Raw genomic sequence first — 23,765 nt, 5'->3', positions numbered from 1 at the left:
TGAACAAGGAAGATTTTTGGCAATTGAAATTCAAGTTCAAGGGGAAAAATTCCTGATCGTGGGAATCTATGCACCAAATGAGGGGAAATCTGAATTTTTTAAGAAGTTGCATGAGACCTTACTGGATTATTTGGACTATAACTTAATTTTGATGGGGGACATGAATGGAGTGGTATCTACAAATATGGACAAAGCACAAAGACAGGTAGTCTCTAAAGATGGGAGACTACCAAAGACTTTCTTTGAAATGACCGAAAACATGGACTTGATTGACATCTGGAGAACAAAGAACCCTCTCGAGAGAGAGGGAACTTTCTTTTCTGAAGCTATGATGACATGGACTAGAATTGACCAAATATGGGTTACTAGTGGGATGGCTCCAAAGATAAAGAAAGTGGAAATCTGCCCCAAAACCTGCTCCGGCCACAATGCTGTAAAGATGGAGATGAAGCTAACAACAGCTGGCTCCTTTAGATGGAGGATGAATGACACTTTGTTCAGAGATGAAGAGGTTTACAAAAAGTCCCAAAAAACTTTGAGAGACTATTTTGAAATAAATCTAAAAACAGATGTTGAAAAAAGAGTAATCTGGGACGCAAGTAAGGCTGTTATGCGAGGATTCTTGATACAACAAAATACAATAAAGAAGAGAAGTCAAAATTTGAAAAAGGACAAGATTTTGGAAAAGATAAAAGAAGGAGAAAAGAAATTAAGATCTAAACCAAAGTCCCAAGAGATTTTGAGAGAAATTAAGTTATATCAGACGCAATACATGGAATTGATGAATCAAGAAATAGAATGGAAGATTAAACAAATGAGACAAAAGGACATTTGAATCAGCAGATAAATGTGGCAAACTTCTGGCTTGGCAATTGAAGAAAAGACAGAAATTAAATACGGTCACAAGCCTAGAGGTTGAAGGAAAGAACATTTATAAGCCAAATGAGATTAGAAACTGTTTCCAGAGCTATTTCAAAAAATTATATTCACAAGGGCCGCAGAATGAAAGGGACATAGATGAGTTTCTTAAGAAATATGGTTTACAAAAAATCTCTTATCAAAGTAAAATAGACTTGAATCAGAAAATAACTGAACAGGAGATAGAAGGTGCCATTCAAAATATGCAACTGGGCATTATATAATGTCTGGATTAGATATAAAGACCTGTTGGAAAACAAAACCCCAAGGTGGCTGCCGCCGATGGAGGCGAAGGCAGTGAAAAAGATCAATATGGAGGCCAAATGGCCAAAATATTGGGAAATTTTGGAACAAGAGGGGGAAAAACTGAAATTACAGAGTTATGAGAAGTTGAAGTTTAAAGTATGAGACTGGCTCCATTATTACCAAATAATGGAGGTTTACAAACAGGACAGGAAAATTGGCTTTCAGGTGGAGAAAACAAAATTAGAAACAGAACTGTTAGAACCCAATACTAAGAATCTGTCAAGAATGTATAACTTGTTGCTGAAATGGAATACGCAAGATGAAACAGTGAAATCAGCTATGATTAAGTGGGCACAAGACATTGGCCATAACATCATGTTTGCTGACTGGGAAAAGTTGTGGACCACCGGTATAAAGTTTACGGCATGTAATGCCTTAAAGGAAAATATTATGAAAATGATTTACAGGTGGTACATGACCCCGGTCAAGCTTGCAAAGATCTATCATCTGCCCGATAATAAATGTTGGAAATGTAAAGAATCTGAAGGTACTTTCTTCCACCTTTGGTGGATGTGCCCGAAGATTAAGGCTTTCTGGGAAATGATATATAATGAAATGAAAAAGGTACTTAAATGTACTTTCCCTAAGAAACCAGAGGCCTTTCTCTTGGGCATTGTCGGCCAAGTGGTGCCAAAGAAAGATAGAACTTTTTTATGTATGCCACAACAGCAGCAAAATACTCATCGCAAAGTATTGGAAGACACAAGATTTACCCACTCTGGAAGAATGGCAGATGAAGGTGATAGACTACATGGGGCTGGCTGAAATGACCGGCAGAATCCGTGACCAGGGGAAAGAGACGGCAGACGAAGACTGGGAGAAATTTAAAATTTATCTCAAGAAACATTGTAAAATTAATGAATGTTAAAATGTTGAGGTTTTTGAAAAAGGGACTACAGCTGTAAAAGATTAAGTAAAGGAAAAGAATAAGGGAAAATCTGATAAAATCAAGGGGTAGGATTTGCTGAAACAAATTTGGAAATTGGGATGCAGAAAGGGGAGGTATGGGGAAGTCGGTGAAGTAAGGTTTAAGAAAAAAGGATTTGAAATTATACATGTTTGTTTATGTGTTTGTTTGTTCCTATTGTGTAATGTTTGTGTTTATAAAAACTGTGAAAAACCAATAAATTTTTTATAAAAAATAAAATAAATAGTTAGCACATAGAGATTTTGGCACATTCCATGTTTCCCCAAGTGGAGAGAGGGTTCAGGGCTTTGGCACTTACCTGGCTTTGGTTTCCTTTTGGTGGAAAAATCGTTTGAGCAGTAGCTACTTTTCTGTGCATCCTCCAGCTGGTCCCAGAACTTCAATTCTAGTAGAAGAGAGAGTTGTGTGCCGAGAGAGCTGGAAAGCAGGGGGGAAATTGACATTTAGAGGGTGCTCCCCACTTATGCGATTTTTGCTTATGTGTTCAGGGGCCCAGAACGCAACCCCTGCATAAGTAGAGGGACACCTGTACATAAATCTAAACTGGGAGGAAGCTCACAGAATGCCCATGGATAATATCAGCTGTGTGCAGAGTGGTCCTCTCAGGACCTGGGCCTAGAAACCCTAAAAGGTGATGAGATCTAATTTGGGGGTTGGAGCTTAATTTCATCGATTGAGTTGGACTAACTGGCTAAATATGTCATGGACAGAGGCGAGACAAACCTGAAGCTTGGCTTGACAGTCCTATGGTGATGTGCTAGAGCCCACTCTCATGTATGGCCCATGATGTGACAGTTGTGACAGAATGAGCGCTCCCCGCTTAAAATGGGGGGCGCCCTTTGCGTGGACGCGCGCAGCCCCTAGATCTGGAGCGGCTCCATTAGCACAGGCATGGCTTCGCCTTCCCCCAGGTGGGATACCTGGAGGTCTCCGCCTACCTCAGTCAGTTGTCCAATCCTGCTTGGGGGAAGCGTTGCCAAGGAGACCAGGCCAGGTAGGGGAGGGACTACCTGCCCACACAATAGAGGGAGGATCTTACCTGGGAATCCTCACTTGGCTCCAGAGCTTCTCCCACCCTACCCACCCTCAGTTAATGTCTTCTTTTGCAGGTTAACTTTTCTTCACAGGTATGCGGGTGCTGCTACGTTAAGGTCGCTGTTAAAGGGCCGGAAAGGAATTTCCCTGCATTGACAGGTTTCGCCTTTCCCGTAGCAAAACGTCACAACTTTGGCGGTATCAGGCCTTGGGCAGAATCCTTTAGTCCATCTTCCTCTTTGCGGCGGCGATACCAGGGTTCCCCGTTAAAGGGGTTTCTGAAGGGAGGCTTTGGCCGTACGCCGAGAGGTCATCATTGCTGTCCCCTGTGACGGCGGCATAACGGGGGCGGCTATCTCTGCTTGAACATATGTTCTCCTCTCCCTTCTTGATTCTCTCAGGGCCATAGCTGGAAGGGCAGTCATTAGGCTTCTAGGAACTAAGCAGCAATCATCTGATAAACAAAGACTACTTCATCATTACGTTATATGAGCAGTGCAATGAACTGAAGTGAAGACGAGCACCTGTAAATGCAGTGAGCACCCATTAGGGAAGCCAGGGCCCTTGTGTGTCTGCCCCATGCCACCAAATCTTCCTTCAAAGGTTAACAGCATTCACTACGACATGTAGTAGATATGCATTTCCTGCATAGTGGTTCTAAGTATTCAACAGTGTAGTACAGCTTTTCTCAACCTTTGGTCCACAGCTGTTGTCCAACTACAACTCCCATCATCCCTATGTTATGTTGGACTACACTTCCCATCATCTCTGACTACTGGTCCTGTTGGCTAGGGATGATGGGAGTTGTAGTCCAACATAACATAGGGATGGTGGGAGTTGTAGTCAAACAGCACCTGGGGGGCCAAAGGTTGAGAAAGCCTGGTACTGAGTATCAGTCAGAGTCCCATTCCCCACCCCGCCCCCACCCCCGAGTTATGTGGCATAAGATTTGCATGGTAAACATTCACTAATATAACAGAAACGAAAATACAGAAATTTTATCCTTTCTATCCTACCTAAAACAACTGCAGTTTTGCTGTTGGTCAGTTTGTTCAATAACATATTTTTCAGTTAATTATTCCATCACTGTAATATATGATAGGAATATCCGAGGCCTAATCTAGTTGTGATGAAAAGCTATGGGGATTTTTCTTCCATTTTTTAATTTTTTTATTTTACCAATAGCATCTCCCCCTCCTTCCCAGTTGCTTTTCTTTATGCAGGGGAAGAGATAAGAGCAGCACTGGGTTTGGGTGAGTGCGGGTGAGAAAAGCAGCCACACCCTCTGGCACAGGCGCCAACTCTATGGGGATGAGACCCCACTGTCTTGAGGGGCTGGGCCCTCTGGGCCTCCCCGTGGCGGCAGAAGGCCTCGTTGGGCCTACCGCCTGGCGACAGGCCTCCCTGAGCCTCATGGCCTCCTCCCGGTGTGTGTGACTTCACATGTGTGAAGTCACGCGGAACCCAGTGCCTCTACCCTCTGGTGGTCCTCTGCTCTGAAAAAAATGTGTGACATTTCTGCTCTGAGAAAAATGTGTGAGCAGGGTCTAAGTGTATGCATTTCAACATCAGTATTCATAGAACAGTTTGATTTTGAGACCACTGAAATCCTGTTGTTGTTGAATTGCCAGTGCTACCTGGCAATAAGGGACGCGGGTGGCGCTGTGGGTAAAACCTCAGCGCCTAGGGCTTGCCGATCGCATGGCCGGTGGTTCGAATCCCCACGGCGGGGTCCGCTCCCGTCGTTCGGTCCCAGCGCCTGCCAACCTAGCAGTTCGAAAGCACCCCTGGGTGCAAGTAGATAAATAGGGACCGCTTACCAGCGGGAAGGTAAACGGCATTTCCGTGTGCTGCGCTGGCTCGCCAGATGCAGCTTCGTCACGCTGGCCACGTGACCCGGAAGTGTCTGCGGACAGCGCTGGCTCCCGGCCTATAGAGTGAGATGAGCACACAACCCTAGAGTCTGTCAAGACTGGCCCGTACGGGCAGGGGTACCTTTACCTTTACCTGGCAGTAACAGCAAATGAGATTGTTAGTAAAAATAGAAGAATAGTGCAAGGAGGCCATAGTGTTCCATATGCAGCTTGTATTGTGTACCATGTGTGGTGCTGTCCATCTGTTTTTAAATATGTATTTTTCCTAGTGCTATTTTTAATAAAACCAGTCTATATATAAATGTCACTTCTTAGGTACTGTGAACCCCACCAAATGTTGCTGTCCTTTTGCACTGAAGATGGCAGCATGTCAGCTCCTCCTGGAGATCACCACATTCCTTCGAGAGACCTTTCCCTACATGCCCAGGCCGCGGACGGAGCCTCTTGTGGTGAGCAAAAGGCAGGAATTTATTTTGGAGACAATCTAGGACATGGAAAAAGAAAGAATAAGCACAAGTTGCAGAATTGGAGGGGGAAACCAGAAAATCAGCTGAGTAGCTGAAGAAATCTATTGTTAAATTCTTGTCAGGCTGCCAGAAAGGCCCCTCCGTCTGTTGTCTGATGCTGTAAGCAGACCAGGCACAATGCTTGCAGTGATTAACTTTCTTGCTCCGAGGTCAAAGAGTTAGCACCCAGCACTTCCATCAGTTAAACAGGTCAGTTGCAGAAGCTAAAGTTCCTGCCCCTTCTGTCCCCTATTCATCCTCCCTCCATGCATTTTTTTTTCATTGTGACTCAGCTTTTCTTAACTGTTTCAGCTTTTTCTGGACTCTTCGTTCCTGTGCTGAGGGTGGGGATGGGGAACGAGTTGAGTCAGTACAGTACAGTGGGGATGGGGAACGAGCTGTATTGCAGAGCAGGAGACACAGCTCCTTCTCTATCAGTGTCTGTGGCTACCTACCTCAAGACTCTCCCTTTCACCAGCACACTCTGCCGATGATTCCTCTCTGTCCTGCCAGTCTGAACCTGGCTCAAAGTCCCCTTACCCCACAGGTGCCTCCTGGACCACTGGCTGCCCCCACTCTTCCTCATCCAACCAGTCCCTGACAATTCATAGAATCATAGAATCATAGAGTTGGAAGAGACCACAAGGGCCATCGAGTCCAACCCCCTGCCAAGCAGGAAACACCATCAGAGCACTCCTGACATATGGTTGTCAAGCCTCTGCTTAAAGACCTCCAAAGTAGGAGACTCCACCACACTCCTTGGCAGCAAATTCCACTGTCGAACAGCTCTTACTGTCAGGAGAAGTAATTCGTGAGAAGCGAACAGACTCTCTCACCCACTTGGCGGGTGGGTGGTTCAGCGGGAGAGGAGGAGGCAGAGGACTGGAGGGGCAGCATTTTCTTCTTTGCCTCTAGCAGCAAAATGACTTGGGCCAGCCCCGATCAGTGTGGTGTAGGAGACAGTGTATGTACTTGGAGCGAGGGAAACCTGGATTCAAATCTCTGCCACACTGTGAAACTCACTGGCTAACACTGGGCACAGCCATCACCATCTTCATCATCATCATTATTATTATTTTAGTTTCTACTCTGACTTGCAGGGCAAGTGATCACAACAGCAACTTACAACAAACACGTGAAAAGCAATGCAACATTGGATAAGTAACATTTAATAAAAACAGTATCAAGTAAAATTATATATAGGTGGCTGGCAATAAAATGCATTGCCAACTTAACCTATTCCTTGTGGTTACTACCAGGGTAAATTGAGGTGTCCCTATGTGCACTGCTCTAAGCTCCTTGATGAAACAAGTGAAAGTTTAGAAGATACAAATGGAGAAAACAACCTTTCTGGTTGAGTTTATTGGTCTTTTCCTTAACATTAGAATAAAACTTGGTACCCATGATATTCACGTGCTTCTGTGGTTCATGTAATATTTTAGGACCTGGAGAGTTGCAGGTTGCGTTTGGACCCTGAGATGGATCGGCACAGGTATGAGAGGAAGATCAGCTTTGCTGGGGTTCTGGATGAAAATGAAGATTCAAAAGATTCCTTGCACAGCAGCAGTCATACCCTGAAATCTGACACAGGTTGTGAAGAGAAGAAAGGTTTGTTGCCTACTAAAGCTTCAAACTTTTTCCAGGTCTATTGTTTAGCGCTGGACTTCTATGTCCTAACTTTCGAAATTGTTTTAAGAAGCGGGAAGCTATGGAGCCACAAGGCTGAACCATCACTAGCCCCAAAATATGCTTACTCTTAAGGCATAACTCACTGTGGTTGCTAAAGCCAGCAGAGTGTCTATCATTGTAATGCCATTTCATGCACACGTGCGCATGCACACAAAAACAGCCTCTTGGTTCAAGTGTTGCAATACAAAATACAATTAACAGTTACTTATACAACACTATTTTGGACAATAAGTAATAGTTCAGGGTATGAGATGTAGCATAGAAAATTGAGACAGCAAGCTGTTTACTTTTTTGAAGTCTCACAATGTAGAAATTAGGGATTTCAAAGGAGCAGCAGGCTTTGCTGCCATGAAGAACCGTTAGTCTTTGAAGACACTGACTATATTATTTGGCTGCTTTCTTGAGACTCCAGCAAGTACCTGGCAAATCACCCTTTCTAGCTCCAATCTGTTTGAAAACCTGGTTTCCAAACATCCTGTCTCTTTCATACACTTCTGTATATGACAGATGTCTGGTGCACAAGATAACGAGGCAGCTATAATTTGTTCCTACCTATTGCTTCCAGTCATCCCTGCCGTGATTTCTGTCCTTCCAAGATAGCAGAACCCCACTTAGAAGTATATAACTCAGTCTTAAACTCCTCAGCACAGGACTTCACAATGCATGAAACCAGATGCAGCCCTTGAACCATATATGGTGACACTGCCCCGCCCCCTGTCCAAGAGCTTGATAAACCTGCCTTGGGAATTGCAGAAACAGGGTTTGCTCATCTTATTAACTCATAAGTTGTCCAGTCCCGCCCTACAATTCTCAACATATTTAGGTGGAAGTAAGTACTTAAGTAGAGTACACTTTCAAGTTAATGCTTAAGATCTCCACCAGTGTAGTAGGTTCAAATATTCTAAAACTCTCCATGAGTATGGTTGCATGGAGTAGTAACGCCAGACACAGCACTACCATGCTGATGAAACACCATTGCCTAATAGTGGTTTGTGTAAACACGGAAACCCATTTAATACCTGTTGCATTTGGGCAGATCACCAGGAAGCAGTGCTTGACGAACATGGTCATCCTGGTCCAGACATTACTTCCTCCACACAACTGTGGCCATGGAGATGTGTCTCTAGTTTCTTTGCCTCTGAACTGGCACAGTTAAGCTGCTGGCTTTGCCAGAATAGCTTTTTTAAACCAACAGAGAGATCCTGTTTTATGGCAGTGAGCAATGAATTTCTCTTATTTATTTGTTTTTTGTCACAAGTCTGTTCATTGTAAATTTTTTGAAAGCATCACTTTGCCTGTGATTGGCTTCTGATTTACATAGGAAATTGGTTTCTTCACTTTCTGTGAAGTCATCTTCTCTTGGCAGAATTGCATACTATATGTTTTATCTTTCTTTCACGTTAGTAGATACTGTTGATATCCTATCATCATTACAGATCCCCAATCAAATCAAGTAAAAGAACCCCAGGTGCTTCTTGCATTATGTTATTTGCATACATTGCAGGTTTTTCAAAATCTGCATAACACCAATTTATTTAAAGATATGATTAAATATTCTAAATATAGCTACATTGAGCTGCATCAGTGGTATAGTATCTGTGTGCTTTTTACATTATTGTTTGCAAATTCCTATGGGTCTCTTCCATGTTTACAGATGTACTTGAAGATGACTTGCATGGATGAGTAGCATACACACCTATCTTTCTAATAGTCTCTTCGAACAATAGGTGTGCTACGGAACCTTTTTGGTGTATTTATTATCCACATCAGTTGTTCTCACGCAGCTCTCTATGAAGATACCATATGTAAAACCATACAGAGCAACAGTGCAAATTCAGTATGCAAATTATACGTGGCATGGCATAGCATTGCAGGTGTTTTGGGCATAGTCACATCATGTGAGTTCATATCGCAAAAGCAACACGGTTCAGTGCAAGATTATTTCTTTTACTAGCCAGAGAGAGGGGTGGGGAGATTTGTACCTGGTCAGATCATTTTTCCAGCCCAGACTTGTAATGGTTTTCTGAGGACCCAGGCAGCCGTCTTTCACAATCAAGCTACTTGTGATTTTCTCCCACCCCCTTTCTTCTTCTTTTTTTGTTAGAGAAGCCCATGCTTGAATTTGGGACCAGAGCATAGGCTAATAAGATAGAGACTATCAGTAGTAGTGACTTGTATGAGTTTCTGGAGGTTTGCAATACTCAACTCTACTTTGAGATGAGTTTCATAGCCTCTGAATTATTTTCCAGCTCAGGTTTTAATCTGAGCTGGAGAAAAAATACATGGGAGGGAAGGAGCAGGATTTTGATTTCCTCAGAAATAAGTGGAACTTCCTCATGATTCTGAGGGAGTAACTGATGTGAGCTAGGAGAAACTCACCCAGTTCAGTAAAGGTAAAGGTAAAGGTACCCCTGCCCGAGCGGGCCAGTCTTGACAGACTCTGGGGTTTGTGCGCCCATCTCACATCTATTGGCCGGGGGCCAGCGCTGTCCGGGGACACTTCCGGGTCACGTGGCCAGCGTGACAACGCTGCTCTGGCGAGCCAGAGCCGCACACGGAACGCCGTTTACCTTCCCGCTGGTAAGCGGTACCTATTTATCTACTTGCCCCCGGGGGTGCTTTCGAACTGCTAGGTGGGCAGGCGCTGGGACCGAGCAGCGGGAGCGCACCCCGCCGCGGGGATTCGAACCGCCGACCTTTCGATCGGCAAGCCCTAGGCGTTGAGGCTTTAGCCCACAGCGCCACCCGCGTCCCCACCCAGTTCAGTACTAGCCACTAATTCTCTTGAAGGCATCACAACACTTTCTGTGTATCTGGAAATGCAGCCAGATTTCTAGAATCTACCTTTCCCATCATTTTAGCATTGAATTTTTCTCTTCCTAGCATAGCTGCTCACATTGTTTAGTTCTGAATTAATTATCAATTGCCTATTTTTACTAAAATTACCCAACAAGACAACATAAGAATAGAAAGTAACAATAAAAATGTATATAATGTAAATTCAGTAAAATAGATCAGTTCAGCAAACACACATCAGAATGTAATACAATCATGCTTTCAGTAAAAGGAGCTTTAATGTGTTGCTTAACAATTGCTAAAATGCAGTCCCATGTAAAAAAAACTGTTCAGAATTTTGTTGTGGCACAAGGGATTTCTGTATGTAAGACTAGATTGCAGATGGTAGATTGTTAGTAAGATGCTTTATGACACTTTGGAATTGACTATGATGAACATATTCAATTGTTTTATAATTTAAATTATTCTTTTCTCAAATTTAAAGGTAACAGCATTTGCAGATCTTGACAAAGGCATCTCTTGTTATTGTTCAGCTAAAATCTGTTATCTGATTTTTCTCATCTGCAGTGACAAGGACAGGCTTCAAATCACTTTGAAAACCATTAACCTGTTTCTTCTTTTCACACAACATTCACCTCACTTGTATGATAATAACTTTTCATTGATTGGGCAACCAAGGTGTGTTTTTAAAACTATGCAAAAGCTATGTTTTTACAGTCACTGAAAGGTGGGTCCTAATGTAGATATACTAGTTAGGGCTAATTAGTAGTCTTGGAAAATATATTTATTATTGTGAACTAAGCCGTGTACTTTACTACCACAGTGTTGTCTATTGTAGATTATTTGGGGGAAGTCATGACCAGCTAGTATAAATCTTGCACAGCATTGCAAGACTGAGTCAATAGATGACATTGCATGTCATACTCTCGCTCCCATTTTTTTAAATTGTTGTTTTTTTGGTCTGGATAAATAAGAATAACAGTGACATATTTTGTAAGGTTGTTAGCCAGTGCAATGCAAATTATAAAGCAATTGGAGCATTTTACATTCCGATCAGCATACAGAGGACTATAAGTTTTACTCAGTTTGTTGTGCCTTGCTCATATTAGTGTCTGCAGGGTGCTGCTGCTGTTCTTGTTGTTGTTCTTGTTGTTAACATGTTTCCTAGAAATAGTTTTTCATTACAGGAGATCTTAACCAGCACTAACCATCAAGCAAACTGGATTTTAGCTTCCAGTCCATCACAAAACAATAAAGTCTTCTGCCTTGTAGTTTCTTAAAGTCGTTGCTACAAAAACCTTTATCAACTAGACATGACTTTTTAGGAGTATCAAGTCCTCTTGACTTCAGGCATCAGATGAAGAGGACTGTGGTCCATAATGAATATTTTAGGTTTTTTAAGGCACTGCTCAAAATTCTTTGTGATTATCTCTCTGGCAGTGTATCACATGACCTGTTTCCAACTCATTCAAAAATATTCCCCTAATTGTGGTAGCTCTAAAATGCAAACACAGTTAAATGCAAAACATAACTAAGACAATAATGCTAGAGCCTGGAACACCTCTGAGCATAACTGCGCATTCAACATGGCAGAGTGTCAGTGTGTCTAGAAATCAGAAGGATACTCCCAAACCCATTTTTTGTTGAATTTAGACATACAGTATCTCTTCTCACCACTGCACATTTCTCTGGCCTGCCCCTGCTCAAAATGTGACAGCTATCATTTATCTACATTGCACCTGTGCAGTATGTTCATCTTAAGTAGATGTTCAGTTAAGTGTTGCAACATTTGGACTTGCATCATGTCATGTACTGCCTTAAAGCTGAGTGGAAAACAATGTGTAAATGACTGGTGCTTCAAACCATTCCATATCTTTGTGCTCATTTAAAAAAAAACCACACACACACACACACACAAAACCTCAGCATCCACAGATGTCTTTAATGCCCAAAAGCTGCTGAAAGGAGTTGGACTACATGTTATTGCTTTTTCTGTAAAATTCTGGTGAAGTTTAATATACAAAAACAGCGATCTGTTCAAAGGTAATACCGAAACTGGGCAGGCAAAGTAGACTCTTAGCTTCAGAAAGCAGGCTGCCTATTTGCAGCCATGAATGCTGCATGATTGGACACTGTGATTCTATAACAAGATTTAAACAACCTTCTGCTAGCAGGAGGATAGGTTTGCCCCTGGCATCTTGTCTACAACTCAGTCATTGGTAGCCAGCAATTGATGTAGATGCAATGGTGTAAATCAGGCATGGCCAAACTTGGCCCTCCAGCTGTTTTGGGGCTACATCATCCCTGACCACTGGTCCTATTAGCTAGGGATGATGGGAGTTGTAGTCCCAAAACAGCTGGGGGATAGAAGTTGTCTCTCGTCATATTGCTGAAGAATAAATCTGGAGTAACATGGGGTTTTTTGAGGGGGGTGGGGGGAGCACAAATTGTAGCTTTGATTGTTTAGCTATGGGGTTTCCAACAGTGCCTCTTGCACAGCATTTTCATGATACTAATGACTCAATTGAAGGATAATAATTAATCTGAGTAACAGGCAAGAAATATGTCACATCTTTGCCAAGGTATCCCTTACTGGATGATTAATAGAGCTGCATTGGCATTGGCTTTGGAGGGAGCCTCTGGCCGGTCTTCCTTGAGAGAAGGAAAGGCTCTGCAATGCAGGATGGGGGGATGGAGGGGTAGGAATAGAACTATATATATATATCTCTATATATTTAAAATACAATTATAATTTTTAAATGGGGAAACCTAAGGGGGGAAAAGTCCTTTCTTATTCTTTTAATACAGTTCCCAGCAGGAAGATCAGGATAGGAGGCTCCCGCTTGCTCCAGATTAAAGGAACCCGCAGTTTCCGGGTGAAGAAAGGGGGTTCCCTGTCCAGCATTCGCCGGGCCGGCAGCCTAAAGAGCACCAAGTTATCACGTCAGGACTCAGAGTCTGAGAATGAGGAGCTGCAGCTGTCCCACAGCAGGGACACTGTCACTGACATAGGTAACATAGATGAGCTGGGCTAAAAAGGGAGCGGGATGATGAGGCAGCATCTTGAGCCTGGAAGCAACTCAGGCAGGTCTAGGGAAGTAGGAAAAGGGCTTGTAGGCTAGGGAGACCCTCCAGTTATTTCAGCTGAAGTAAGGAGAAGTTCACACTTTTTGCATGATTTAAATACATGGCAAGAGCAGAGATTGAGTCCTGCCATTGGTACACGAGGTAGTCAGATCTGTTCCACTCAAAGGATGCTAAGTTTTAAAAATCTAAACGTTTGGTGCATGGACTCACTATACAGGCATTTTCCTGACTGCCAACCCGATGCATGCCATGCTTAGAAAGGTACCGTATTTTTTGCTCTATAAGACTCACTTTTTCCCTCCTAAAAAGTAAGGGGAAATGTGTGTGCGTCTTAGGGAGCGAATGCAGGCTGCGCAGCTATCCCAGAAGCCAGAACAGCAAGAGGGATTGCTGCTTTCACTGCGCAGTGATCCCTCTTGCTGTTCTGGTTTCTGAGATTCAGAATATTTTTTTTCTTGTTTTCCTCCTCCAAAAACTAGGTGCGTATTGTGGTCTGGTGCGTCTTATAGAGCGAAAAATACGGTATATATAAAAATACCATATATTATATATCTATATGGCATATATAATAGCTGTGGTATTTTATATATATACATATATATATATATACACACACCCACATATCTCAGTATTATGTACTGTGCATATAGCTGTATATATACAATATGTATATATTATGCTGTGTATGAGATATAAATATATGTGTGCTTGTGAATCTCCAAAACATTAGTTCCCAAAGATTTCACATACAGAAAAGTCAGGAACAGATAAATCCTGCACTTGAACCTCCTTTACCCTTCTGGTCTCAGTGGCATTGCCCATGCTCTTTTCTTCCACAGGAAAATTTGAGTTCAGCCAGCTACATATTCATTTAAAGAAAGGGCAGGGAAGAACTAATTGGAAGTAAGCCATGTCTCTTACTAAGCCAATCCTAATGTTACAATCTCCAATACTCAGATTTTGTGCTAAAGGTCTGGCAAATTGGAAGGCCCATTTGGCAATAAATACATCCAGGAAACTCTGGGGTCAGAGAGAGCCCTCCCCCTGCCTTTGTCCTCTAGCTTTTGTCAGGATTTTTCCCCCTTTCATTCCCAGGCGTTTTAGAGTCCTTTGATGGGACCTCGTAGGGCTGTAGCCTGTATGCAGCAGCAGTAGTTATAGCAAAAGTGCTGCCGCTGCAGGACCATACATTTGGTGTTGTTTTTTAACCACAGAGCCCAGTCAATGCAGATCACTGAAACCAACAATTTTGCAGCATCTTGACGATGCAAGAATTCTCCTTCTCTTTACTTAACCCTCCCCTCTTCCAGAAAAGGGAGTAACGTTTATCCCTGATTAGTTGTTCTTTCAATGGCTGTTATGAATTATGCTTGTAATTTCCAGCCCAGCGGATAATCGGGGCCATAGAAGAAGGTTGGGTTGGGAATGAGAATAAGGGGAAATGTCTGACATTTGTTGAGAATAGCCAATGTTACTCCATCAGTGTTTGGCTCATTAGGCTGGTATGCTAATGGCATGTCATTTCTGGCACCCTTTAGGACATGTAACATTAAGAAACTGGCCTGGATTACAAGCATATACCATAGTTTAAAAAAAAAAAAACCACAGGAAGCATGGAAAAAACCAAACTACTTGGGTGTATCTTTTTTCTTTTGAAGAAGGAAGCCCTTGGAGTGCGAGTGAACCCAGTATAGAACCTGAAGTATTAAGCAGCACAGGCACCGAAGAGAACTATCACCGGAATATGTCTTGGCTGCATGTAAGTAGAGATCACTGGTGAGGTCCTAGAATCTCAGCTTGTTGCACAGAGAACTCACAGCTGATCATCAGGGTAGAGTTATATGTTTTGGGGCCGAATGGTGACACCCCCCCCCCAGCTACTCCAGTGTTTGCTTTCCCCTTCACTGCCCAAAATTCCCATTGAGACAAGTTAAGGCATCACTTTTTTGGGACGCGGGTGGCGCTGTGGGTTAAACCACAGAGTCTAGAAGGTGGGCAGTTCGAATCCCCGCGATGGGGTAAACTACTGTTGTTGGGTCCCAGCTCCTGCCAACCTAGCAGTTCGAAAGCACATCAAAGTGCAAGTAGATAAATAGGTACCTCTCCGGTGGGAAGGTAAACAGCGTTTCCGTGCACTGTTCTGGTTTGCCAGAAGCGGCTTAGTCATGCTGGCCACATGACCCGGAAGCTGTACGCCGGCTCCCTCAGCCAATAAAGCGAGATGAGCGCTGCAACCCCAGAGTCGGTCACGACTGGACCTAATGGTCAGGGATCCCTTTACCTTTAAGGCATCACTTTAAGAAAGTGTAAACCAGGCTTCCTCAACCTCGGCCCTCCAGATGTTTTGAGATTACAATTCCCAGTGTCCCTGACCACTGGTCCTGCTAGCTAGGGATCATGGGAGTTGTAGGCCAAAAACATCTGGAGGGCCGAGTTTAAGGAAGCCTGGTGTAAACCCCCAAAGTAAAGAAAGGTAAAATTAAGTCATTCCAGACCTCATGGCCAGATGTAAGTCAGCAACAAATCAAGTCCCATAAGTTTTTCATTCATTAAATATAGTATTTTTTCCACGCATTGAATGCTGAGCTGAGCTTATTTTGCTTTTCACTGATAAATTAATTTATAGCTATATTCAATATTTTCTTTGTGGTCTTTTCTTGGTACAAACATAGCCCTGTATCTCTACTGAAATATCTGGGCATACTTTTTGTTCCAGGTGATGATACTGCTATGCAACCAGCAGAGTTTCATTTGCACCCACATTGACTACTGCCACCCTCACTGTTACCTCCATCATAGTCGCTCTTGTGCACGCCTTGTCCGAGCCATCAAACTCCTGTATGGAGACACTGTGGATTCACTCAAAGAGAATAACTTGCTAAACAATGTGGCTAGGAGCAAAAAACAGAAAGAGGTAAGCAAGGTGCCAAAATACTTCTTGGTTACACAAGCATTTATTCCAGTTAACAAAGCTACCTAATGCATATTAAACTATTGCATGGGCATTTCTCAGCTTTTCATAGCATGCTGGCCAGGGAAACTTGTACTAGCATGATATTTGGATGTGAGATCAGGTTGCAGAAAAGGGTGGGTATTTCAGCTTATCTCATTCTCAGAAGTCATGTCACTCATGTCCTGAGAACCAAAGGGAAAGCTCCATAATTCATTTATTGTGTGTGTGTGTGTGTGTGTATTAGTAATAGGCACCTTGTGAGATCAGTTTCCCCCAACAAGTAAGGTGGCCTCTAAAAACATTTTTAGAGCATTTCCCCCATCCAATTCTCTTTCAGTGTTCAGACAAGTCATGCCTGAGAACACCCTCCTTGAAGAAGAGAGTGACAGATTCCAACCTTGAAGGAAAGAAGGATTCTGGAATGCTGAAATACATCAGGCATCAGGTAATGAGTGTGTCACCTACAGGACTGACAGACTAGCTAATGGAACATCGTTTTTTTGTCTTTAATATATGTGTCCCCTTGAATTGGGCGGTCCACGGCATGTCTATGAAGAACCCTTTAGAAATTAAATTTCATGGAATTAAATTTGTAATGCAATGAAATACAATATAAGAAATAAAAGAAGCAATTAAAATATAATTAAAAACACACAGTGCATTATAATTGTTACAACAGACAGGCTGGGGGCAGAATCATTAAATGGTCCACCAAGGTCTTCAGCAGTTTTCAAGTGGTCCATGGTTGGTAAAGATTGGGAACTGCTAGATTAGGCCATTCTTGCAAGACTAAAAAATGCTAGCATTTTCTTCCTGTGCTGGTGTACTGGAACCAGGTAGGTTTAGCTTCTCTTAGTACTTGAAGGCAGGAGCTTTTAAGTTGCCTGATACGTTGCATGATTTCTGACTGTGCTAGAGTCAGTCTTTTGGTCAGAGGTCGTCAGCCATATAATTATGGTTTTGGATACCAACTTGAGATTTACAGGTGTTAATGTAATTTCTGGGTTTTTTCAGGCTTGTACTTCAGTGTCTGCTCATCTGTTTTTGCTATGTGTGCTCAGGACCCCTTTTTGTATTTTGGTTGACTTGCTGCTCTGGTTTGTCTGTATCTTGTGCTTAGGTTTGTGTGTTTTCCTCTAATTGGCCAGGAATTTTTCCTCTTTCCTCTGGAGTCACCAATTTAATTAATTCTGTGGTTGTCTCCATTCTTCCTTCTATTTCTGGTTGGCAGAATCATCTCCTTGGTGATTCCTTCTACAATTAATTCCCAGTGTCTAATTATTAATTAAAGTGATTTTCTACAGTTAATTCCCTGAAGTAATGTTTGTCACTGAGTTGAAAGATATGAATTGTTTGGACTAAGTTGGTCAGCGCACAGCTGTAGCCACTTCTGCACCCCTTTTATTTGCCTTCAGGGCCCTGGGCTGTGCTTGAGGTGGCCATCTTTATACTCGCTTTCACAGGTGCCATTAAAGTTCTATGAAGTTCTTTAGTCTCTATTTTGAATGCATCTTTTTTGGGTTCCACTGCTTCCACCCTTCATTGTTGTTCACTATTTGAACCACCCTCTGCCCAAACAGTACTCCCGGCTACCACCTAGGGGTGGCTAACACCCCAGAGGACAGGATCACACTTCAAAACGACCTTGACAGATTAGAGAACTGGGCCAAAACAAACAAGATGAACTTTAACAGGGAGAAATGTAAAGTATTGCACTTGGGCAAAAAAAATGAGAGTCACAAATACAAGATGGGGGACACCTGGCTTGAGAGCAGTACATGTGAAAAGGATCTAGGAGTCTTGGTTGACCACAGACTTGATATGAGCCAACAGTGTGACGCGGCAGCTAAAAAAGCCAATGCAATTCTGGGCTGCATCAATAGGAGTATAGCATCTAGATCAAGGGAAGTAATAGTGCCACTGTATTCTGCTCTGGTCAGACCTCACCTGGAGTACTGTGTCCAGTTCTGGGCACCACAGTTCAAGAAGGACACTGACAAACTGGAACGTGTCCGGAGGAGGGCAACCAAAATGGTCAAAGGCCTGGAAACGATGCCTTATGAGGAACGGCTAAGGGAGCTGGGCATGTTTAGCCTGGAGAAGAGGAGGTTAAGGGGTGATATGATAGCCATGTTCAAATATATAAAAGGATGTCACATAGAGGAGGGAGAAAGGTTGTTTTCTGCTGCTCCAGAGAAGCGGACACGGAGCAATGGCTCCAAACTACAAGAAAGAAGATTCCACCTAAACATAGGAAGAACTTCCTGACAGTAAGAGCTGTTCGACAGTGGAATTTGCTGCCAAGGAGTGTGGTGGAGTCTCCTACTTTGGAGGTCTTTAAGCAGAGGCTTGACAACCATATGTCAGGAGTGCTCTGATGGTGTTTCCTGCTTGGCAGGGGTTGGACTCGATGGCCCTGGTGGTCTCTTCCAACTCTTCTATCATTCTACCATCTCAATTCCCAGTTCCCATCTTTTTGGTCTCAGCTGCCGTTTGAGTTCCTGCCTTTTAAATTTCATATACCATTATGCCCTATGCCCTTGGCTTCCACCCTCGTGTGTGCCCACGAATTGTCGTCCAGGTCCACTGCTGCAGCAGCAATGTGCAAAATTATTAAAGATAAGCCCACTGTGTCCAAATGTAAGCTGTCTTTGCTTCCTGGACCCCTGTAACAACCACAAGACTCTGTACCTGCAGAAATATTCTAAGTGACCCTGCCTGTCCCAGGGCACTGTTTTTGCATGCATGCCCCTGGGAAGAATGTGTGATAGGTTGTATGATTTCACATCCACTTGTATGCATCACATAACATGGGAAAAGGTCTTTATAGTAGTAGGTACGTCGGTCTTAATTTCAGATTGTTGAGTTTGAGCCCGACGTTGGGGGAAAGATTATTGCATTGCAGGGGGTTGGATGAGATGACCCTCAGGATCCCTTCCAATTCTGATTCTATGAATCTCTTGATTCTATTAATATGTCCAGAATAGATTATAGTTTTTTTCAGACGATGGACTGTGTTTTCCTTTTCAAACAGTTACTTGGTTTTAAAAATGCACTCATAATATGCTGTGTTGCCCTAGCACTGAACACAATATTTTTTAGCTCTGTATAAGAATACAAAATAGCCAGTGGCTTTGATCATAGTAACATAATTAATATTGGGGTTAATAATAATAATAATAATAATAATAATAATAATTTATTATTTATACCCCGCCCATCTGGCTGGACTTCCCCGCCACTCTGGGCGGCTTCCAAAAAAATATTAATGAAATATGTATTGGATTTAATGAAGGAGCTGCAAGTGAAATGTAATTTTCCTTTAATTTTTTTTTAAAAAATAGTTAATATATAAAGAACAAAGAAGCATGTGCATACCTATATCCCTGGTCCTTTGGACAAGAAATACACTCAAAATTGTTAAATGTAATATTCTTGAATTAGGCAATGGATTTCGTTCTTTCATTTGTTTGTTTAATACCCCCCATGAGGCCTCAGGGCAGCTTATAATGATAAAATGTTATTGGTATCCATCTCGCGAGAGACAATGGATGTGGGTCCGTGAGGTGCGTTAGGAGCACCAACGTGACCTCTACAAGGCTCAAGCCTCAAGTGTGTATTGAGATCCCGGGCTGCCCAGACAACAAGACGTGTGGGCTCGCTGATGTGGTCCATAGGAAGGAAGAGCAAAATGTTTGGCATCAGCTTAGCTACAGGAGTTCCTGGAAGGAGGTGTACAAAGTGCCATCCAACTGGCTTAGGGACTCCACTCCAGATTTGTGTAGGCTTTGTTCCTTAGCCTTTTCTTCTCCAAAGATGCCCCGCAAGGTAGTGGAGGTTTAGGATCAGAGTTTCACTTTTTCTAGATGGACTAACTTCCCAGGTTGGCAAGCCCCATTTGCCCCTCACTTCCCTCTAGGATGTGCAGCAACCACCTTCTTGACCATTGGACCCACTCTTGGTCTCTTCCACTCAATCTGCCAGAGCTTGTCTTCACATGCAGCAGAAGTCCCTAACTTCTGCTTGAAACCCATCAGCTACCTTCACCTGGCTTAGCCAACCAGTTGAAGCCATTCCCAGTGTGGGGCCGCTATCACATGCTGACAGCTTCCAGGAGCTACAGGTGAGAGCTGACTGTAGGGTGGGACCCCAGGGGGACATGTTCTCCATCTCCACTACAGATACTACCCTAACATCCCATACCCTCAACAATAAAATTCAGCGTTATAGAACAGATAAAGCTGTCTACAACCACAGAGAAGGAAAATGTAAAACAATATGAAATGATTCCATGTATAAAAACAATTAAAAATAGTTCCAGTACAAATGCAGATGGGATAAAAATCTCCACTTATAAGTCTTGTTGAACAAGGTTGATGAGGTGCAAGCAGGGCTTTTGGAGAATGCTGCATACTTAAACACTAGTACATAGTCCATGCTGATCTCAGCAGAATGTTCTTCGGATCAAGCATGTTTTGGGGCTATAAATGTCCTCTTTTAATTGCTATTTGGCTCTGCTGTACAGCATGATCTCCTTTTCTGCAGGTGATGAGTTTGTCCCCAGCACCTTTGTCATTGTTAATTAAGGCAGCGCCCATCCTCACAGAAGAGATGTATGGGGACATCCAGCCTGCAGCATGGGAACTGCTGCTCAGTATGGATGAGCACATGGCTGGGGCAGCAGGTAAGGAAGTCCTCTTCCTCTGGCACTCAAGCCATTTTAAATGGGCAAAACATAATTTTTGTAAAATTCTTCAGTGACAAGTCTTTAAAAATATGTTTTTGGGTGTGAGGCATTATAATGAGGCTATAATGTTTGTGATTGGACAACATTTAGCTTAGTAAGTCTACATTTGATGAAGAAGCAACAGAAACTGCTTTTGGAAAACCAAACAATTTTAATTTTCTGAAAATGTCAGGTAATGCTAAATAATAATTATATAGTATATCTCTGTTATATATATCTGTTATAAAAACTGCAAGTACTTGCCAAACATTTTGAATGATTTCTTTGCAGTTTTACACACTTTATACTTGCCAAGCAAATTATACTCATTTATTCAAAATATCTTTTGAATTCTCAAGTAATGTTTCAACTTTTGAGCATCCCTCATTTTTGGAATTTGCAAGATGAAAAATTCAACTTTCTTTCAAGCGTGCAATATTAGTGATCCGAGTTTGGCAGTGGTACAGAGTCCTATAGCAGTTCCCCCCACTCCCCCAGCTTTGGATCCTGGGAATTTTCTGTCCCCTGGAACAGTCGTGTTATTCTGATATTATGTGAGCCCTTGCTTATGCTACTACATGTACTAAGACAGTACACATACACACACACACCCTTTCTCTTCTTGCTGCATGTAGTATTCATGCTTTCCACACAGGAAATTTGTAATGAGTGGCCCACAGTAGCTCCCCATTTGCTGCCAGATCTGCTCATAAAACAGCAGTTTCCTAACCATTTACTCAAAGAACCAATCAAAGGCATAGATCTGAACTACATCCTCCAGAACTGCTTTTTAAAATTAAGGTGTCTCCCAGGTTTTCTTGTTTCTTTATGAGTATGTCATTAAAAAACAAAGAATTTTACAGCAACACACACACACACAACCCCCCCCCCAAAAAAAAAACATAAGAGGTTAAAAACAGATACGCACCATTCATGAAATATTTGCTTCCTGCAGCTGCCATGTTCCTTCTATGTGCTGTGAAAGTGCCAGAGGCAGTGTCGGATATGCTGATGTCTGAATTTCATCACCCTGAGGCAGTGCAAAGGTTGAATGCCATTCTTAAATTCCACACCCTCTGGAGATTTAGGTATCAGGTGTGGCCTCGGATGGAGGAAGGAGCTCAGCAAATCTTTAAGGTAAATTGTGACACTGTCTGGTACAATTAAGTGTTCGAGTTGTGGCACCAGAATACACCTTCAAAATCCTGTTTTGTTTTGTTTTCCTTTTTTAACTTTCCATACAACACATTTTTTAGACTTTGAATTTAGACAACCACTTACAGTAAAATAAAATAGAAATTAAAACTTACCAAGATGCAATGGGGAGAATATGAGACTTCCTTTATAATATGACTATAATTAACACTGTTGATGTCTTTAAGGAGTCTGAAACATTCTGTGGCAATAAATTGAACATGGGTTAAGGTCATGTGACAGCTCAGATTATCCCATTCATTATACCACATCTGATTTATTGGGAGTAGCAGACAAATGTAAGAAGATATAATACATACTCACATCTTATATCCAGCTTTCTGGGAGCTAAGAGGTTATTAAGCTGCGTTAACTTCTGCGAAAACAGAATGCTAGACTAGATAGGCCTTTGGTCTGATACGAGAGTGGATCTTCCTGGATCAAAGCTTTCTCCCCTTATTGTTGTAGGTATAGGTGGCTTTGACACTGCGTTGGCCACACAGAGTGACAGAATATGCTTTGTAACCCTTCCTCCCAAGCTGAGGGAGTGTGACCTAGCTAAAGCTGGCGGGACGGCTTGTTCTATGCTCTTAATCCCTTCATGCATTAATTAGAGTTAAACATGTTGCTTATGTGAGGCTGACATCCCACACAGGGGAAAATATGAGGTTATTTTCTTCTAAAAATAAATGAATGAATAAAATGTCTTTCATAACAATAGGTTACTTAGTTTAAAGAATCATTAGCCTTCACTTCTTGTTTCATAATGAAGCTTGTAATTCCATCTTTATCCCATGGATGAAATTAAATGGCCTTTCATATTTGGACTCTGGAACATTTCCTCATTCTTGAAACAGGAAATATTTAGTATAGATAGAAGGGATTTGTTTCTACAGAAGCTTTTAGTTATGTGAGTCTCTTTCTCCCCCATTTTGATGTCTTGATCTTTTTTCCCTAGATTCCTCCACCTAGCATTAACTTCACACTCCCATCCCCAGTTCTGGGAATGCCATCCGTCCCCATGTTCGACCCTCCATGGGTTCCACAGTGTAGTGGGAGTGTCCAGGACCCAATTAATGAAGATCAATCCGTAAGTAAAAAATCTTCTTGAAGTAGGCCTTATTTTTTGAATGATACGCTGCTTGTGGGAAGAGTGAGACAGTCGCAAAACAAGACATGGTGGTAAAAGGCACCCAAATAAGTCCTTAAGTGTCTTTGAAATACATTTTTAGTACATTTCATAGCACATGAAAAATAATGTGGGATGTGGGTTTTTTAAATCATTTTAATGATTCTCTCAATACATGAATTACTATTAATAAGAATATTAATAGTGTTGGAGAAAAGCAAACAAATATCTCTAGGGATCTTAGATTAGTAACACAGCCATAAAAACACAGCCATTAAAGCAGCTTTTTTATCCTGCATAAAAAGACCAAGTCCAGGGACAAAATATAAATACATTGAATTCAAGAAATGCTTTTACTAAAAAGGGATGGAGCTCATCAATGAAAATTGGTCTAAATAAAAATATTTTACTTTTACAGCAGTCCTCCAGATGTCCAATTCCGTACAATTCCCTCTCCATGAGAAAGTTCCACTCCATGGGGAGTGTCTATATATGTAAAGTATTGCACAAGCAGCATTGGAAAAGCAGAGGCCAAATCTGCACCAGAATGTACATCTTTGTGGGTGTCTGTTAACCCAGAACCAATATACCCATGCACATGGTCAACCACTTGAGGTAGCCTGC

The 23,765-nt window shown here is 42.3% G+C and overlaps 1 protein-coding gene across 7 annotated transcripts in view; it reads left to right on the top strand.

The window, feature by feature from the left end:
- Positions 1–23,765, top strand: part of UNC80 (unc-80 homolog, NALCN channel complex subunit) — a 184,277-nt gene that overhangs the window by 92,335 nt on the left and 68,177 nt on the right. For 5 of the 7 annotated variants that reach the window (XM_082230826.1, XM_082230825.1, XM_082230824.1 and 2 more), the window contains 9 exons: positions 5,377–5,510; positions 7,010–7,175; positions 12,861–13,064; positions 14,798–14,898; positions 15,856–16,053; positions 16,430–16,537; positions 20,638–20,776; positions 21,774–21,955; positions 22,971–23,102. In XM_082230826.1, coding sequence (XP_082086952.1) covers positions 5,377–5,510; positions 7,010–7,175; positions 12,861–13,064; positions 14,798–14,898; positions 15,856–16,053; positions 16,430–16,537; positions 20,638–20,776; positions 21,774–21,955; positions 22,971–23,102 — 1,364 coding nt within the window. The remainder of the gene's footprint in view (positions 1–5,376; positions 5,511–7,009; positions 7,176–12,860; positions 13,065–14,797; positions 14,899–15,855; positions 16,054–16,429; positions 16,538–20,637; positions 20,777–21,773; positions 21,956–22,970; positions 23,103–23,765) is intronic. The other 2 variants (XM_082230828.1, XM_082230827.1) reach the window with 1 other exon arrangement.

The sequence above is a fragment of the Podarcis vaucheri genome (genome assembly GCF_965113315.1).
Source record: "Podarcis vaucheri genome assembly, chromosome: 1".
NCBI classification, from domain to species: Eukaryota; Metazoa; Chordata; class Lepidosauria; order Squamata; family Lacertidae; genus Podarcis; species Podarcis vaucheri.
Note: the sequence above shows the minus strand (reverse complement) of the source record. Positions and strands in the feature narration are given on the sequence as shown.